This window comes from Anolis carolinensis, chromosome 5 (assembly GCF_035594765.1).
Source record: "Anolis carolinensis isolate JA03-04 chromosome 5, rAnoCar3.1.pri, whole genome shotgun sequence".
Lineage (NCBI taxonomy): Eukaryota > Metazoa > Chordata > Lepidosauria > Squamata > Dactyloidae > Anolis > Anolis carolinensis.
Window position 1 is genome coordinate 177594503 of NC_085845.1, and position 17530 is coordinate 177612032.

At 40.3% G+C, this 17530-nt stretch overlaps 1 protein-coding gene across 2 annotated transcripts in view; it reads left to right on the plus strand.

The window, feature by feature from the left end:
* The window catches only part of syn3 (synapsin III), a 243065-nt gene that overhangs the window by 184898 nt on the left and 40637 nt on the right, over nucleotides 1-17530 (plus strand). For both annotated transcript variants that reach the window (XM_003220928.4, XM_062983019.1), the window contains exon 7: nucleotides 3121-3183. In XM_003220928.4, the coding sequence (XP_003220976.2) occupies nucleotides 3121-3183 (63 nt within the window). The remainder of the gene's footprint in view (nucleotides 1-3120; nucleotides 3184-17530) is intronic.

Here is a 17530-nt window from a genome sequence, read left to right on the forward strand (position 1 = left end):
GCAATGAACATTCAGAGGTGATTTTTCAATTCCCCCACAAACTTAATAATAAGCAAGAGAGTCTAAGTTAGGACAGGAAATACAAAAACTTGTCTAGAGTCATAGAGTCATAGAATAGTAGAGTTGGAAGAGACCTCATGGGCCATCCAGTCCAACCCCCTGCCAAGAAGCAGGAAATCGCATTCATAGCACCCCTGACAGATGGCCATCCAGCCTCTGTTTAAAAGCCTCCAAAGAAGGAGCCTCCACCACAGTCCGGGGGAGAGAGTTCCACTGCCGAACAGCCCTCACTGTGAGGAAGTTCTTCCCAATGTTCAGGTGGAATCTCCTTTCCTGTAGTTTGAAGCCATTGTTCCGTGTCCTAGTCTGCAGGGCAGCAGAAAACAAGCTTGCTCCCTCCTCCCTATGACTTCCCCTCACATATTTGTACATGGCTATCATGTCTCCTCTCAGCCTTCTCTTCTGCAGGCTAAACATGCCCAGTTCTTTAAGCCTCTCCTCATAGGGCTTGTTCTCCAGACCTTTGATCATTTTAGTCGCCCTCCTCTGGACGCTTTCCAGCTTGTCAACATCTCCAACTGTGGTGCCCAGAATTGGACACAGTATTCCAGGTGTGGTCTGACCAAGGCAGAATAGAGGGGAAGCATGACTTCCCTGGATCTAGACGCTATTCCCCTCTTGATGCAGGCCAGAATCCCGTTGGCTTTCTTAGCAGCCGCATCACATTGCTGGCTCATGTTTAACTTGTCATCCACGAGGACTCCAAGATCTTTTTCACATGTACTGCTGTCTAGCCAGGTGTCCCCCATTCTGTATCTTTGCATTCCATTTTTTCTGCCGAAGTGAAGTATCTTGCATTTGTCCCTGTTGAACTTCATTTTGTTAGTTTCGGCCCATCTCTCTAGTCTGTCAAGATCGTTTTGAATTCTGCTCCTGTCTTCTGGAGTGTTGGCTATCCCTCCCAGTTTGGTGTCGTCTGCAAACTTGATGATCGTGCCTTCTAACCCTTCGTCTAAGTCATTAATAAAGATGTTGAACAGAACCGGGCCCAGGACAGAGCCCTGCGGCAATCCACTCATGACTTCTTTCCAAGATGAGGACGACGCATTGGTGAGCACCCTTTGGGTTCGTTCGCTTAGCCAATTACAGATCCACCTAACTGTAGTTTTGTCTAGCCCACATTTTACTAGTTTGTTTGCCAGAAGGTCGTGGGGGACTTTGTCGAAGGCCTTACTGAAATCTAGGTACGCTACATCCACGGCATTCCCTGTATCGACCCAACTCGTAACTCTGTCGAAAAAAGAGATCAGATTAGTCTGGCATGACTTGTTTTTGGTAAATCCGTGTTGACTATTAGCAATGACTGCATCTGTTTCTAAGTGTTTGCAGACCACTTCCTTAACGATCTTTTCCCTCTCCAAATTATCTTCAGAATTTTCTTCCGTTGAGAAGACAAAGGAAAATACTACTTCCACATAGTTTAGAAATATATGACCCCCCAATCTCTTTCTGCTAAATCTGCATTATGTCCTGTGTATGGCATAGATAGCCTTGTCAGCCTATATGTTTTATAAAACATTGTGTTTATTTACTCTCTAACACAGTGATTCTCAACCTGTGGATCCCCAGATGTTTAGGCCTTCAACTTTCAGAAATCCTAACAGCTGGTAAACTGGCTAGGATGTCTGGGAGTTGTAGGACAAAACACCTAGAGACCCACTGGTTGAGAACCACTGCTAACAGCAGGGGTCCCCAAACTTTTTAAACAGGGGGCCAGTTCACTGTCTCTCAGACCGTTGGAGGGCCAGACTATAGTTGGACACCTAATAATAATAATAATAATAATAATAATAATAATAATAATAATTGGAAGAGACCCCTTGAGCCATTTAGTGCAACCCCCTTTGTGCACCAAAAGCCTTTGTGCACCAAAAGCACAAGCAAAGCACCCCTGACAGGTGGCCACCCAGCCTCAATGTTAATAATAATAATAATAAAGAGGGTTGGAAGAGACCCCTTGGGCCATTTAGTCCAACCCCCTTCTGCCTTTGTGCACCAAAAGCACAAGCAAAGCACCCCTGACAGATGGCCACCCAGCCTCAATGTTAATAATAGTAATAATAATAATAATAATAATAATAATAATAATAATAATAATAATGATGATGATGAGGGTTGGAAGAGACTCCTTGGACCATTTAGTCCAACCCCCTTCTGCCTTTCTGCACCAAAGCACCCCTGACAGATGGCCACCCAGCCTCAATGTTAATAATAATAATAATCATCATCATCATCATAAAAAATAATAATGAGGGTTGGGAGAGATCCCTTGGGCCATTTCGACCAACCCCCTTCTGCCTTTTGGTAACACTATCAAAAGCACAAGCAAAGCACCGTTTAATAATTAATTATTAATCAAATAAATAATTAAATAGTAATGAAAATGCCATGATAAAAAGCACAAGCAAAGCATTGGAAGGCGCGCACTGGATGAGGGAAGCGGCGGCAGCAAAAAAGGTGCATGTGGGGCAAGAGAGGAGGGAAAGCCTTCCCCTCCTTTGCGCCGCATGCGCCTTCCTTGGCGGAGGAGGAGGGAATTGCTGCAGCAGGGGACGGATAAATGGTTTCAGGGGGCCGCATGTAGCCCGCAGGCCATAGTTTGGAGATGCCTGGCTAACAGTTTCTGTGCTTGATCAGCTGTAACTATGCTGTATATAGCAAGTATGCAGCAAATATATAATGAGCTTCCATGTCTGTGCATGGGTGCAGTTGGCATCCGGGCTACCCCATCATGGTAATAGAACTTTTGCTTTGCAGCCATCTTCTTCTAAGTTATATTCTTCCATATCAGGATGAGTGCCTAAAAACCCTAGGGACGTTGAACCCCAGTGGAAAGCCAACTAGATATTGCTGCCACCCAAGCTGGTTTTGACATTTATCTTCCACTGCAGATGTGCTTGCTGAAAACCCTGTTCTGCATGTGCTTGGATGACAAAGAGAAAATGCATCTCCAATAGCCAAGAGATCCAGATGTACATGTGAAATAAGTCTGAAAATAATAACATTGAAAATAGGCTCACATTAGTCAATCACATAACAATGTATTATTTTATCTTTCAGCTCACAACTCCAGCTTTCCCTGTTGTTGTCAAGCTGGGACATGCTCATGCAGGAATGGGGAAGGTAAGGTGGAGACATTGTAAACTGACATACTAACTTGGTGAAAGATGTCTGTGCACTATACACTTTGACCAATAAGGTAACAGAAAATCATTTCACTGAAAGAGATCGCTCCCCTAATCCTTTGTGTCATTCTTTAGTTGAAAGGAATATACCATAAATTGCAGATAGGCATTTGTTCAGAATATATGTTAACCAAGGGTGCATCTACACTGTAGAATTAATACTGTTTAACATAAAATAGCAGAATTAATACAATTTGACATTAAAATACCTTTCTCTGCCAGCAGGCATTTGGGGAAGGATAAAGGGCACACTGCTGGGGAGGTTGTGGGTGAGATGCGGGGGGGGGGGGGGGGTTGTGAGTTTTAAGTGTATGTATTATATTTTAACTGTATTTAACCTAAATCCACACAGTGCTATTTGTTTTTAAAAAAATGTATTCGCTATTAAAAATGTGATTGTTAGCTGCCTTGAGTCCCACGAGGAGAAAGATGGGGTGTAAATAATGTATATAAAGAGTTGTTGTATGTTTAATGTATATAAAAAATTATGTATTTAAAAAAATAAATTTGACATCACTTTAATTGCCATGGCTCAATGCTATAGAATCCTGGGATTTGTAGTTTAGTGAGGTTCTAGCACTATTTGGAGAAAAGGTTTTTGTAAAATTATAACTGCCATGATTCCACAGAATTGAACCATGACAGTTAAAGTGATGTCAAACTGTATTAATTCTACAGTGTAGAGCAGACATGGCCAAACTAAGGCTCGGGGGCCAGTTGTGGGCCCCTGGATGCTTCCCTCAGGCCCTCCTCATTTTTCCTGTCCTTTTGGCATAAGGATACAGTGGTCCACCATGTCCTTATGCCAAAAAGCCGAGGAAGGAAGGCACGCAGCGGCTGAGAGCCCTCCAGAGTACTGTCAGCCACTACCTGTCTCTCCCTCTTCCCGGCATAATGCCAAGACAACAGCCCAGTGATTGGGAGAGGAGAATGGGAAGGAGGATCAGGGCCTTCCTCCCAGCAGCTACATCCTTATGATGGGAGGACAACCTGAGGATTATCCCACCCTCAATAGGTTCAAAGAAGATTTCTGCCCTTTTATATGCAGATGATATGGTGTTAGTCTCATTCGCCCAAATAGGTCTAAGAGGGCTACTTACTAAACTGGGCATATACTGCTCCAAAGAAAAACTGAACATCAATTATAATAAAACAAAGGTGATGGTGTTCGGAAAAAGACACTCACAGTTCAGATGGTCCATTGGTGGCCATCAGATTGAACAATGCAGGGAATTTAAGTATCTGGGTGTATATTTTTAGAGACTCTATCATGGAAGCCCCATATAGAACATAGCAGAGAAGTGGCACTAAAATCTATTGGAGGAATCCTCAGATTTTATAACACAGCAGGGGGCCATCTGGTTGCCCCAGCTCTGAAAATATTCCAGAGCAAAGTTATTGCCTAGATTCTGATTGCTTCATTGCCACATTTTGTTTTATAATGTGGGCTGGTTTGTTGTTGTTGTTGCTGCTGCTATTGCTGCTGCTGCACAGTTCCTAGACTATTTCATCCAAACAACATTATAGAATGTCTATCTGGACTGAATAATTAAGAGCAGAATATTAGAGCATTCCCCTCTAAGTAGTTCAAGTGTGTTTAATAACAAATAGCCAATTGTGATCACGATTAGTATCACACTACACAGAATTTAAATAATCATCTCACTTTGCCTGTCTGAAACAATGTCTCTATGTTTAATCAAATCTGAAGGCAATAAACCTATAAATATATGAGCAAACATGATGGAAGGAAAGGAGAAATGAATCTAATGATCCACTTCCTCATCTTTTAGTGGTGTTCCTTCAAGAATGAGACAAGAATGTTCATGAAAATGTTATGCTCACTTGGGGTTTATTCAAAATGGGTAATTGTTGCTTGATTGTTTTTATCTATAGATGGTTGCCACATTTTAATCCAATGAAACCAGGGTAGTTCTTTTTCAGTGTCATGAATTTCTACCTCAAAGAGTTCACCATCCCTCTAGCATTTCCTGCTTCTTAGCGGGGGGTTGGACTAGATGGCCCATGAGGTCTCTTCCAACTCTGCTATTCTATGATTCTAAATAGGTATCCTCTAACTACAAAAGCAATGCTTTATCCCACTGATTGATCCTGCTAAGTGGAAAATCCCTGTTTTTGTTTTGCCAAAGGAAATCTAGACATTCACTGAATCAGAATTTTGCAGAAACAGGAATAAGCAGACAGTCTTTTTGTTTGGTAGCATGCCAAAAAGGGCTTTCTTTCAAACCTGTTTGTTTTTCCCAGACTCTCTGGGATACGTCTACACTCAATAGATTAGGAACTTCTTTTGCTTTAGGAACTAGAGGAAGTAGCAGTTTAAAACAAGAAAACACCACCTGTGTTTTCAGTGAACTTCATATAGATAGCCTAGCTTCCACACAGGGATAATATTGCTCCTAATATTAGGACAACTAAGGCTTATCTGAAATATTAATTATGATCTAATCTGATTTCTTTCTGCACCTAAATGAACTTATTTTCACATCACTGTTACTAAATGGTATAGTCAACATGGGTATCACCTACATCTCTACCTACCCGTGGAATTAAAAAAAAAAGACTAAAGCATTTTTCATTTCTTCATATTCAAAGCTATGCAAACTTAGTCAGAAATGATCTGCTCTGTTTTTATCTCTGGGTTCTTGCTTTACATATAGAGCTTCTTTCTTGTTTCACAGAAAAAGCTGAACCTGGGCCCCAGAGTACCTGTAGGATTGGTTTAGTATCCAAAGGAAATAAAATTCAACAACAAAGAAAAAGAATTGAAACAAATTTAGTAACAGAGAGAAATTAACTTTCAAACTTTCCGATTTCAAATTGTTTATTAATTAAAATGTATAATCTTTTAAATAGAATTTTTCAAAATTCATTTTTTCCAAGTATGGGGTAGTTTTTATGGGAATGGAGATAGATAATGCCTCTTCTTACTAATATGTTTACAGTTTTTAAAACATACTCAAATTTTGAACACATGCAAAAATTTATTTTCCTCATGAAAAAGCATGATTGTTTCTGTTTTGTTTGTTTTTTGTTACTATCCAACAGTTAATATATTATGGCAGATCATCCAACATTTCACAGATGAAAAGTGGGCCATGTGTGGCCAAGCAACATGAGTGTGGTCAATAATTATTGAGGAAGAACAGAGAAGCTAGAAGAACTACAGTAGTTTGCTTTTGCCTGAGTCTGATGGGAAGGGCAAGATTCCTTATGCTCTTCTCTTCCTGTGTTACTTGAAAGCAAATTACTTTTCCATACCAAACTTGACTTACAGCAACTGAAGTCAGGTCAAAGGCGAAATGTTTAAAAAGGAATTAAAATGAGATGACAGAAAAATAATCAGTACTCTTCCTTCCAAACCAGGACTGTTAGAATGTGTGTTATAGCACTGCACACCTTTATTTAACTAATGACACCTGTGAGCAGAGTCAACAGATCCAGATTTGAAAATTGTTTGGCCAGTGGAACCACATCACAGCAAAGCGGAAATCAGGTGTGCTGCTCAATATGGTTTGCTCTTAGAGTCAAGGTTTCCAGCTGTACTAACCTTTTGGTACTGTGGAATTTTAGCAGCTAATCACACCCTATGTTTCATTTATTACTGCTCCGTTGCTTTCTGTGATGTGGGGCTTAACTATGTCCTGTTTATGTTAAAAGGAAGCTAAACTTTCAGTTAAGGTGAAAAATCATTAGCAGATTACCTGTTGGTTGGCTGGCATGAAGACAGCTGCACTCTTTGCTGAGCAAACTGTGAAGAGACAACCTCAGCATTCAAAAAGACTTCAACCAATTCACCCAATGACTTCTTGGCTGTCTCCTACAAAATCATGAAAACATTTGCCCCATCTACCCAGACCATTTAATGCAATTAAAAGCTAACTTTAGATTGTGGCAGCTAGACAAGAAAATTCCACAGAAGTGTGTGAGAGATAGGTCTTAGTGTGTGTCTGTGGTTTGTGTAGCCAAGCCACCATCTAGCCCTCAAACTGGTTCCAAGATGTCCTATGTGATCATCAGCGCAGCGAAACTGCTTTCTTCAGTACTGGTTTGAAACTGCATTTAATGGTCAGTATAGATGAGGCTACTGTGTAAGCTCTTGAAAATGAAGCAATGTGATAGGGAGAGAACATGGCAGGTCTTTGTTAGTATCACTCACCACAGCACACAAATGATCCCCCTTATCCCAGACCTCTCGGTCTTGTTTATTATTGATATTTGCAGACAGTAGGTTCCTTATCTACAAGGATTAATCTAATACAATTATCCCTCCTGGCTCTGTCCTCCCAAGCAATAGAATTTCCAAAAGATTAGAATCTGTACTCAACCCCAAGTGCTTAAGAGGTCTAGAAATGTTTTTCTTAAATGTTGACACACTTCAAATAAGAAATCCACACAATATATGGTCTCTTGAATTGGTACGCTGTGGAGATAGGCCAAATGGCAAAAGTGTTGCATGAAGCCACTTACCATTGCATAGGTATTTTAAAGGCACTGGTGGAATCTTTCTATTCACTTTTTCTAGTAATGTAATTACAGTTGCCATAACTAGGTTTTGATTACCTTTCTATGAATGATGTTATATGAGGGATTCACATTTCAAGCAGCCACCATCACCCAGCAGCCTACCAACTAGTTTTATATATGAACAGAACCACCCAAATTATGAATAAGGTGAGGTAGTTTTGAAAATATAAACTATTCTAATGCAAGCCACTATGAGTCCTAACAGTAGGGGGAAAGGCAAGATATATAACTGAACAAAATGAAAATAATCAAGTTACATATTTCAGTGCTATGAGGACCAAATCCCTTCCAGTTCCTATTTATGCAATCTCCATCAATGTCCACAGTGGTGGTTCAAGAGACTTGTCCAACAAAACAAACTCTCAGAATATTGTTTTCTGCTGCCCTGGAGACTAGGATGCGGAACAATGGTTTTAAACTACAGGAAAGGAGATTCCACCTGAACATTAGGAAGAACTTCCTCAATGTGACAGCTGTTCAGCAGTGGAACTCTCTGCCTTGGAGTGTGGTGGATGCTCCTTCTTTAGAGGCTTTTAAGCAGAAGCTGGATGGCCATCTGTTGGGGTGCTTTGAATGCGATTTTCCTGCTTCTTGGCAGGGGGTTGCACTGGATGGTCCATGAGATCTCTTCCACTTCAATGATTCTAGGACACACACACAAACTGAGATAAGGTCTAAACACTCTGAGGTCAAAGTAACCACATCAATAGATCCATATTGAGGTTGAACCAAAATAATATTGATAGCAGGTCCAAGATCAAATTCACTAAGGCACAAGTAGGTGTTGGCAGTCAGGTTAAAATTGGCCTGTTTTCTGTCCCAGTGTGCTATGAGGTTTTAGGTAAGCCTTGTGTGAATATCTATCAGTTATGTTGTAAAATGGCCCTCAAATGTTCTCAGGAATACAACTCAGAGTGATAAATTCCCTCTAATATGTCCTCCTCTCCATGACCCGAGTATGGAAAAGAGATACACTAGATTTACAGAGAAGGAAAAGAGGAGCTCCTGTTTTGGGGTTATGTGTATTTTTGTTACTCTAACTTTATTTTTGGTTCTAACTAATTAGACCAGTTAAAGAGTTCCCTTCAGATCCATACCACTCCCAGAATTTTTAATATTTTTTTTAAAAAATAAACACTCCCAATGCAGTTTGAGGATGAAATAATTTTACAGCACTGGAAACTAAAAGCTTGTTATTCATAATGCCACAGTCAACATTATTTTTCTTATGCAGGATGTGGGATTTTATTTTATTTTTGTTAAATATAGCCAAAAATAAGCAGAGTACTTGTTAAAATAGCAAGAGTCTTTTACAGGGATGACCAACTCATCACAATTATTTCTCAAGACTAGGAAAGAAAATAAAAAGAAACATGTTCAAAAATCAACAGTTTGGAAAAGTGGTTGTTTTCAAAAGTCTTCATTGAGAAATGGACAAATGTTTTCTTAAAAGTAGTGTAACAAGTAACTTCAAATGCAATGTACAATGAACCTTCCCATTCATATACATCCTGAGTCATATCAACAGTTGTCACCCATTGCTGGAAATAGCAGACACATCCCAAATAATGAACCAAATTATTCTTTTTTAAATGGAAAATGGATGTATCACAGTGTCAACATCTGTTAATACAGATTATCAGCCTTGTTTTAGATGCAGCATAAAATATTTTAACATCCTAAACATAATAACATGCAATCATGACTGCAAGTAGTCAGTTGAAATCACATTTTGATTGTATTTGATTCTAACTGAATAGACTTTAATATGCTGAAGCAAGGGCTAATCAAGGCAGAAAAATTAGTGGGAACCAAGCTGCTTTCCTCTGCCTTTGCTGCTGCTGCTGCTGATAATAATAATAACAACAACAACAACTTTATTTTTTGTACCCTGTCTCCATCTCCCCGAAGGGACTCGGGGCGGCTTACGTGGGACCAAGCCCGGGTAATTACAATAAACAGAAAATAAAACACATCATAATAAAATACAAAATTAAATGCATTAGCATATTAAATTAAAATGGTGACCATAATATAGTTAAACATAATTTAGACACCAGAGTAAAAGTCATAAAAACAGACTAGGTAAAAGTGCACAGAGTGAATGTTGTAAACCCAGGGGATAAGGTAAATGACTAAAGTGCTACAGTCAGTAAGAGACTTGGGATGGGGTGGACACTGGAGCTATTTACAACTGATGGAATAGAGTAAAGTGCAATTTTTGCTCTCTCTTTCTCATGATCTCTGTGAGTGTTCAAAATACAGATTTTTGAAAATAATTTAACACACTGAAAAGAATTAGGCTCTAGATCTTAGCAGATACTGTGGTGAAGCTAGGCTTGGGAAGATGCTTTTCCATCTTATATTTTCCCCTTTGCATAACAACTGCTTTAGATGAGCAGGATGACCTTCCCCAACTGTGATCCCTCCCGCCACAATGATTTGGCATCCAGTTCCAGGATGATAACCATGAGTTAGAATTAAAGTTAGAATGTAGTCCCCACCCCGATACAGAAGAAACCCTATTGCAGACTAAAGCTTCCTGTTAACTCGGTAAAAAAATGCTCTGAAGACACCAAACCTCACTTGATTTTGGAAGCTTAGCAGCGTCCAGTACCGGATTTACAACAAATGAGGCCCTGTACTGGTTAAGTTATGAGGCCCCTTACTTGGGCCCTGAAGGAAGTATGTCTGGTAGGCTATACTGCCTGCTTTGTGGCACACTCTCATAGACTATCAACTCTATCATTATGCCTGGAATTGCTCTGAAACAGAACGCCTTCAAATTTAGAATTGCACCACAATAGCAAAATCCATTGTTAAAAAAAATGGCAGGAAGGTGGGCCATTGCACACTTAAGCACAATGGTAAATCTGGCAGTGGCAGGGTCAGAACCGTTTAGTACTTAAATGGGAAACCACCAATGGATACCAGATGCTGTGGGCTATGTTTCTGAGGAAGAAACTGACAAAATCATCTGCGAGTATTCCGCTACTAACAAAACCCTTTGAAATTTGTCGTAAGTCAACAGGTGGCTTAAAGTCGCATGTAGACATACACTACAAACACATAGTTTTTAAAGTTACTCTTGTTGCTTTCTTCTATGCAGTCTGGAAAGATAACCCTTTTGTGCTTTATGTATCTTGCAAAAGACTATGCTGTAATCACTTCTGCTAAAATGAAAGAAGTTCACTGCATTGTCGAAGAAGTTCAGTTTGAAGACCATGGGTTTTAAAACACGTAATCTTTTTCACACAGCTCCTTAGATCATATTGCCAGAAGCAGGAACTAATGCCCATTTTGGGTTTTATCTGAGACAATTTATGAAGTTAGCAGAACCCAAAGATTTAAGCTACTAGAATTCTGCTCATATCGCAACAAAGGAAAGAAACATGTCTAATCTGAAACTGATTCCATAATTACAGTTGTAGTGCTTCCCACCCACCAAGGACCAAAAACGTGACATGAACTTTAGAAAAGTTTATTAAACACTGTATTAAAAGCACCCATCTTGGATAAGTAGCTTAAACCTCTTGAAATGGAAACAAAAAAGGCAATGTGTGTTCCCTGAGAACAAACAGTTGCTTGAAATTTCCATTACTTCCCATTTCTAAATAGGCAGACTGTACATCTGCCCTCCAGATAGTTTCACTTTTCATTTATAGTCCAATTTAGCTCCCCAAAAAGGAAAAGTTAATGGATGTGAAACGGGAGGGGGGATGGTGAGAAAAGCAATGGCATTGAAATTAAAGCCATACGGTACACATGAACCTAATTTCCTGAGATGTGTCTGTTCTTCCCCTCTCTTCTGCTTTGATAAAAAGAAATTCAGCAAGGCTGTTCTCAGCAACTCAAATACTGTACAGTTTTGAGGTATATTCTTCAGTACTTCTGAAAGTAGCATTTTGACTTTGCAGAATCTTCCTCAGAGTATGAACCTGTCATTTTTTGTTTTGTGTCTCCTTGCATCCCACATTATTGGCCTTGATGACTGGGGGTTTGGAAAGATATAATCTGAAAAGGCAGTAGTTCTACAGTTTTGATTTCCTTCCCCCAACACTTAAACGTGTCGTTCTTCCTTCCCCAACAGAAGTATTTCTGAACATTTAGGAGGGAAATGCTTCCAAAGGCCTCTAAATTGGATTTTATCAGTATGGCCAATATAAATAGTTGCCAATCATGTCAAAATTCTGGCAACCTTTGGAACTGGACTCAGTTCCTTGACCCACTATTTTATAACTGCCTCCAGTAGCTGGACCACATATATCTTGTAACCTTTCTATCAAACAGCAGGTGATCATTTCTGATATAACACTATTTAGCAAAGAGGTGGTAAATTGTTTGCAGTTCTCAAAAGTATGTATCTGCTCAGTGGGCAGCCTAGTTTGACTCTATCTTGCTTCTTGAGGAGGAACAGCAAACAGTGCCTCTTTGGATATCAAAGTATACCATGCCAAAGGCTAACCAAGTTATTTTGGCATCTCGGGTAGGGAATCCCACAAGTACCTGTCCCCTTCCTGGAAGTAAAAGGTGCAGTATTAATAAATAAAATATTAATTTTCTGCTCCTTTAACCATGCTTAAGATGACTGCTTCACTATTCCTAATGGGAGGATTAGCCCTGCTTAATAGATTATGTGGAAGGCTCAGTCTGTGGTGGGTGGACCACAGCTTTGATGCCTTTGATAATAGTGGCATTAGTTTGTGTCAGTAGCAGCTTTTTTTGTTTCAGGAGCGACTTGAGAAACTGTAAGTCACTTCTGGTGTGAGAGAATTGGCCGTCTGCAAGGATGTGGCCCAGGGGACGCCCGGATGTTTTGATGTTTTTACCATTCTTGTGGGAGGCTTCTCTCATGTCCCTGCATTGAGCTGGAGCTGATAGAGGGAGCTCATCCACACTCTACCTGGGTTGGATTCGAACCTGCAACCTTTAAGTCAGCAATCCAAACTTCAGATCATTAGTCCTGCCGGCAGGGGCACCAGTAGCAGCTAAAAGCCCAGGAATCATGCATGTTAAGAATTTACTGTTACCATATACAGTATTATGGACCTTGAAGTAACTGGGGACAGCAACAGCCGACAGGGAGCTCTGGCATGGGCTGGTCCATGAGGTCACGAAGAGTTGGAAATGACTATGTGATTGAAGAAGAAGATACACAGTATTTCAAAACTTAATTTGCTATTTTTTTCATAATGTGCTTCTTTCAGAGAGTTTGTGTGTGCAATTTTGCACGTCAAGAGACTAGTTACATGGTACCAGCTACTAAGACCTACAGGATGTGCATGTGTTGGTTAAGTAGCTAGGTTCTAATATTAGTAGGGTAGAGGCAGTGAGCATAATAAGAATTCTAGACTATTTTTTCAAAGATTAACACAATTATTAAATTCTAAACCTTTAGCCAAGCACCTTTTACCCATCTCACTATAAATCAAAGATGGACAACATGGTTTTCCTGATGTTGTTGTGCTGGATCATTGGCTATGCTGGGTATGACTTATAGGAGTTACAGTCCATAACATCTGGAGGTTCACAGGTTGCCTGCTATGCTACAAATATATACTAAATTCCTGTTAACATATTCCTGAATTTGTGTACTGCTGTAACCCTAAAATGAGTCTGACAAGGATTTTAGCTCCATTGAATCTCCCCTTATATCAATGATGAAGCCCATATGTTGTTCATCCTGGCAGAATAGTAACAGAATAAAATGCTCTGAACTTCAGAAGGTTTCCTGTTTACAGATCTAGAATAGATTAGCATGCATTTCAGTCTGCATATACAGGTTGTTACTGAGGTAAGCTTGATGGAATTAAATGACTGCTCAAATAGCTGGGCGTTTTTCTTTTAGCATTTATTTGGACTATCGTTAATAGGGAGCCTTGAAAGGAGAACTTTGCATTCCACAAGAAAGAAAATTAAATCAGTGCTTTGGCACAGAGCAGGTTGACATCAGGGTGAGGTTTCCTGGAGGCTCTGGAAGAGCCAGTGTGACTCATCCCTGTACTGAGCTTACGTCATTTACAACTTGCCTCTAGAATTGAATATTAGTTTATTAAAAAGACTGCAACACCAAGAAACCAGTATGCATTTAATCTAGCAAAAGACTTGAAAAATCATTTCTAAACGACCTGTAATATTCTTATGACACTCTTTTAAGCAACTTGAAAAAGATCTCCCTCTTCATTTTCTTTGGCCTGTTAGTGATCAGTTGTTTTCCAGATAGTACTTCAGCTTCCTGACTGTTCCTTTTCATCAAATAAAGTTTACATTTTATTTCAAATTCAGACCCAAATCCAGTGGCTACTCAGTAGGTCCTTTGCCTGAATTTCTGAAAAATAAGTCATCAATGATTCATAGTGTTCCCAGGGATAGAGGGAATAATGCAATGCTCAGTCAGGATGCATCAACCTCCTGCTGCACTGAAACCTCAGGTACTGCTAGAAACATTTACTGAGAAAATGCAAGCAAATTCCAATTATCTGGTTGAGAGATTTCCACTCCGCAGAACTCGACGCACCTGGAATTGCATTTGGACTCCAGTCTAAATAGAGCATGTTGTGGTTTTGGTGATGTAAGGTTTATGAAAGATGATTTCACATTGCTTGATCCCTCCTGTAATTACTGCATATGGATAGAACCAGCATGTCTTGTGTCACCATCCATTTACTAGTATGGTACATTTATATTCAAGATTATTGCTGATAATTGTTGTGAAATCGACTTTGACATGTGGTGATGTTATATCATACCTCATCTTTCCCCAGTATGAGATTCGAGGCAGTTTCCAACAGTTAAACAAATGCAGCTAAAATTATATTATACAAAAATAAAAATGCAATTAAGCTACATAAAAATAAAGCCATTAAAAGGAAAACTACAGATAGAAAATAAGCATGTTTTAAAAAGTCTTTTCTGCTTGAGCAGTCAGTCTTTAAATGTCTCCTATAACACAAAAGTCTATTCCTGCCTGCAGAGAGATAGCAAGAAATGGTTCTTGTTCTCTTTCTACAGGCAGGAACAGACTTTTTATTGTCTCAGTCACTTCCAGTCCCTTACTAGAGAGGATAATCTGGTAATGGCCAGTGTATCCTTTCTGGTAAGGGACTGGAAGTGCCTGAGACACTATAAATGAGATGTCTTCAAAACACTCAGTTATTAACAGGTCTGCTGAGCTTTTCAGAACCAAAGTTTCCTTAGTTTAATCTATCCACCTGTAATGCAGTCTTTTCCTATTGCCTTCCACTTCTGAAAAATTATTCTTTCCTAATGAGCCGTGCTATTTCATTGCATGGCCAACATATGATAGCCACAAGGCACTTCTACATTCAGACTATAATGCAGTTTGAAGTCAGGTGATGTGCTATTTTTTTCAAAAATCCAAGTTCAACCAAAAATATGGGCTGCAGCTGATCCCTGTGTATCCCAGATCCAGGTTGAAATCAGCTCCACAAAATGCAACACTGCTGAAGTACAGTAAAAGACCCCCAACGGGCTGCCAAATGCAGCCTAAGGATATGGCTGGGCAGCAGGAGGCTAACTGGCTCCTTGGGAGGAATAATTGATTACTTCCTTTTATTCACCCCCTATTCACAAATGCACATTTCATCACTTCCCACGAATCCTACTTAGAGTCTTGCACTAGTCACCCTCCACATTTCCTGTACTTATGGCCAAGTTTTTAAAGCAATTGTTGTGATTATGTGTTTTATGCTTTTTTATTTAATTGTTTATATGGTTTTAATCTATGTACTGTGTTTTAACCTATGTTACTGTTGGGCTCGTCCCCATGTGAGCCGCCCCGAATCCCTTCGAGGAGATGGTGGCCGGATTCAAGAATAAAGTTATTATTATTATTATTATTATTATTATTATTATTATTATTATTATCTTCAGGGAATGGAGGGGGAGGGGGAACCAGCAAAGCCTCTTGAGGCAAAATTCCATGTTCAGTATAATCACCTTCCTAGCCTCAAACCAGTTAATCTAATCATTTTATAGTGAAACCAATTCCTTTTGAACTGATTCCAGTCTAGATTATAGTGGAAGAGCTCTCCCTTTGCTTCTTTTGCCTTCTAGGAAAAGTCTAGGCTTCATAAATGGCTCAAGGATCCATTTATTTGTCTTTTGGGCAGGGTGTGGTACCATAGAAGTCTCCTCAAGCACTATATTTCAAATGATTCAGTCCTGTTTTTGTTAACTTTCTTCGCTGTTCAGCTTTCATAAGATTGAAGTTGCTGAATACATAGCATAGTAATAGAGCTAGCATCATATAGGGTGTTGAGTCTTGGATAGCAATGGCTCCCAAAGCGACCCATTTAAGGTGGAATCAGGTGTCAAGCAGGGATGTGTTATTGCCCCTACCTTATTTTCCATCTTCATCACTATGATACTTTACCTTGTTGATGGGAAGCTTCCTACCGGAGTGGAAATCATGTATCAGACAGATGGCAAGCTATTTAACCTCAGCAGACTGAAAGCCAAAACCAAGGTCACCACAACATCTATTACAGAACTCCAATATGCCGATGACAACATAGTCTGTGAACATTCAGAAGAAGAGCTACAAGCCACTCTAAACACCTTCGCAGAAGCATACGAGAAGCTTGGCCTCTCACTAAACATCGAGAAAACCAAAGTGCTCTTCCAACATGCACCAGCTAACCCCTCTGCAATGCCAGCAATACAGCTTAATGGCGTAACATTAGAAAACGTTGACCATTTCCGCTACCTTGGCAGCTACCTCTCCACAAAAGTCAACATCGACACTGAAATACAACACCACTTGAGCTCTGCGAGTGCAGCATTTTTCCAAATGAAGCAGAATTTGATGATTGGGACATCCGTAGAGATACCAAGGTACTTGTTTACAAAGCCATTGTCCTCCCAACCATGCTCTACACCTGCGAAATGTGGACGGTCTACAGATGTCACACTCAACTCCTAGAGCGTTTCCATCAGCATTGACTCAGAAAATTCCTGCAAATCTCTTGGGAAGACAGGCGGACAAATGCCAGCGTGCTGGAAGAAGCAAAGACCACCAGCATTGAAGCGATGCTCCTACGCCATCAACTCCGCTGGACTGGCCACTTTGTCCAAATGCCCAATCACCGTCTCCCAAAGTAGTTACTCCACTCCCAATTCAAGAATGGAAAACGGAATGTTTGTGTGCAGGAAAAGAGATTTAAAGATGGGCTCAAAGCCAACCTTAAAAACTGTGGCATAGACTCTGAGAACTGGGAAGCCCTGGCCCTTGAGCGCTCTAACTGGAGGTCAGCTGTGACCAGCAGTGCTGCCTTAGTTTGAAGAGGCATGAATGGAGGGCTTAAGGGAGAAACGTGCCAAGAGGAAGGAGCGTCAAGCCAACCCTGACCAGGACCGCCTTCCACCTAGAAACCGATGTCCTCACTGCAGAAGAACATGCGGGTCAAGAATAGGTCTCTTCAGCCATCTACGGACACACCCCCAGGACCCCACGACTGGAAGACCATTGTCCTCGACCTACGAGGGATTGCCTAAGTAAGTAAGTAAGTAAGTGTAGAATTAATGCATTATAACACTACTTTAACTGCTATGGCTCAGTGCTATTCTGGCTTTTGTAGTTTGTTGTGACACCAGCATTCTTTGGCAGAGAAGGCTAAAGGCCTTGTAAAACTACAGTTCCCAGGATTCCATAGCGTTGAGCCATGGCAGTTGAAGTGGCATCAAACTGCATTAACTCTACAGCGTAGCTGCATCCTAGG